Source organism: Anopheles darlingi, chromosome 2, assembly GCF_943734745.1.
Source record: "Anopheles darlingi chromosome 2, idAnoDarlMG_H_01, whole genome shotgun sequence".
Taxonomy (NCBI): Eukaryota; Metazoa; Arthropoda; class Insecta; order Diptera; family Culicidae; genus Anopheles; species Anopheles darlingi.
Genome location: NC_064874.1, coordinates 68,233,557 through 68,236,056, shown reverse-complemented (window position 1 = coordinate 68,236,056; position 2,500 = coordinate 68,233,557). Strand labels below are relative to the sequence as shown.

Genomic DNA, 2,500 nt, shown 5'->3' with positions numbered 1-2,500 from the left:
ACGAAGGCTCCCATCGACAGCTGGGTGCGATTCGGAAGTATCGAAGGAAAAACTTTAAGCTGCTTCGACAGAAAAGTGAACCCAAGTTCTCCTTTCGCACCGATACGTTGTATGAGGATAGCTACGATGGTATATGCTATCACGATGAGAAAGATGAGGAAGAGCAGTACACCGGCGAGGACTACAATCAGTTCCTGTACGACGAGCAGTACTACGAGGAAGACATTGAGCATTACAGCATCGAGAACATTTACTATCAGCGCAACGCGTTGATAGCGCTGCCGGATGGAAGGTACGTCCAGCGATTCCCGTACCGCATGGAGGATGACGGTGAACCGGACGAGGGTGACGAGGAAGGGGATGAGGAGGAAGAGGAAGAGGAGGAAGAAGAAGGAGAAGAAGAACTGGAAGAAGAGGAAGAAGAGGAAGAGGAGCTAGGCGAGGAGGAAGAGGATGTCTATCAAGGTGAGGACGACGAGGATGAGCACGAGTTCGACGAGGAAGACGAAGACAACTTGGATGAGGACGGTAACGAGCTGCCTGATCGAGGGCGAACGAACCGGTTACAATTGCCGGCACCGATCGAGATGACTACCTCGATGGATTCCGATTGTGACGAGATCTATCTAATGCCACAGAACACCTCCGAAAGTAAGAAGCTGATCATCCAGGACTTCCTGTTCCATCACAGCAATAACGAGTACGACACTTGCATCAGTGGCGATGATTACGATATTGCCGAGGTGGACGAAGAGGCCGAAGAGGAGGATGACGTTGCCGGCGCATTCGAACGACAAAAGGATACATCGCTGGAGCTAGAGGAGGACTTCAAGCTTGCGCGATACATTGGTCCGGACAAGGAAACGCTGACTATCTATAAGATCGGTTCGAAGGAGAGCATCCTCGACTCCATCAAGAGTGCAACCCCGGAAAAGGATGTCACCTCAATACCTCACAGTGTGTCGATGGAGCAGTACTTCCTGAAATCGGACTGTGTGACAACGCTGGAACGGGCCGCGTCACTCGATTTGTTGAGCAACTCTAGCGGGACGCTCAACAAGTCAACCCTTACGGATTATGCATTCGATACGGTGCGGAACATCAATCTGGACAGCTGTAGTACCTCACGCTTAAGTCTTTCACTCAAAAGTGAAATATTCGAGGAAACGGCCAATGGAAGCTCGGGCGGTGGCACATCCATTGCCGTGGATCTACCATCGTCGGCCGGTGTCGTAGAATCGGGAACCGAAACCGGTACGGATGTTCCGCGTATTAAAAGCTGGAACATTGAAGATTTTACACTTACACCAGAGGAATCGTTTTCCGATGAGCAGCTACCGTTGGATGGCGCCGTGGTGGCTGAGCTTGTCGGAGATCCGTCCACTTCCGTCACCCCCAGTAATGAGGATATTGTGCGGATCTCCGAGTTGCTGCAAGACCGCCTAGATCAACGTCGCCTATCGTCACCCACGGAACAGACTACCTTGCCACCGGTACAATCCCTTCGGCAGGACAATCTCGAAAGTGAAGTGAACGCCTCGAATGCCGAGTACACGATAGTGGATCTGGACGAGGAACCTTATCTACACGATCCGACGATATCGGAGTTTACCTCCGAGATAACGAAAGAGTTTGATCTGCTGTTTTCACGAGCCGAAACGGAATCGCTCGCAGCAGCTACCGTTGGGACCAGTGAGCCTAGTCCAATCGTTGAGCCAGCAACAGTTCCACCGAAATCCGACGGTCCTCCTGCACAGCTCGGTGACGTGCTGAAGCTACTGAGCGATCTACCGACACGCTACTCGATGCAGATGCTCGACCATATCAATCTGGATATGGACGACATTCACATCAAGTCGGCGACTGGTGACGAAGGGCTAGACGATCGACCTACCCCGGTTGCGGCCCGGAGCGATCCGGCACCCCCACCTCCATTCTCGAATCCATCCAGAGCCACACAACCGCCAGCTAGTGCCAAACCGCCGTCGCTCCGCCATTCTGCCGCTAGTGGACGATCCGCTTCCGCTAAGGCAAAGTCATCATCGCGTTCGTCCGGTCGTGAGCCGAAAACGGCCGCCACTACGCCGACAACCATCGGCGGCGACACCAGCTTGCAGATCGCAGCGGTAACGGCCGATTCGGCCAGTAGTGGTTCGGTATCGATGGTACCTGCTAGTAGCCGCGACCGGCTCAAGAAGGCACGTAGCCAATCGTTAGGTAATTTGAGAAACAAAACCAAATGTTTTCCATTATAGAAGTTAAGTAACACTGTAACAATAACCGTAACACTACTGCACTGGGGACTACCCGCAGTGGTGTAGCGTAGCGAGTACGTAGGCTAGATGTTTACGGGGCAGCGTGAGCGCGTGAGGTTACAGCCAAGGTTCATCCGCACGGCAGAGCACGGAGAGGCCAGGAATCGGAGCGATCGGTGATGTACTCGTACCCTTCCTACCTTCTCCGTTCTCTCCCTCTGTCGATGCGTTTCATCCAATGTATT

General features: G+C 53.0%; 1 protein-coding gene across 2 annotated transcripts in view; it reads left to right on the top strand.

Moving 5' to 3' along the window:
- The window catches only part of LOC125952293 (uncharacterized), an 8,878-nt gene that overhangs the window by 1,808 nt on the left and 4,570 nt on the right, over positions 1-2,500 (top strand). The window contains exons 1-2 of one of the 2 annotated variants that reach the window (XM_049681696.1): positions 1-2,217; positions 2,314-2,500. The exon at positions 1-2,217 is cut by the window's left edge and continues 1,808 nt beyond it; the exon at positions 2,314-2,500 is cut by the window's right edge and continues 4,570 nt beyond it. In XM_049681696.1, the coding sequence (XP_049537653.1) occupies positions 1-2,217; positions 2,314-2,321 (2,225 nt within the window). In that variant the 3' untranslated portion in view covers positions 2,322-2,500. The other variant, XM_049681695.1, reaches the window with a different exon arrangement.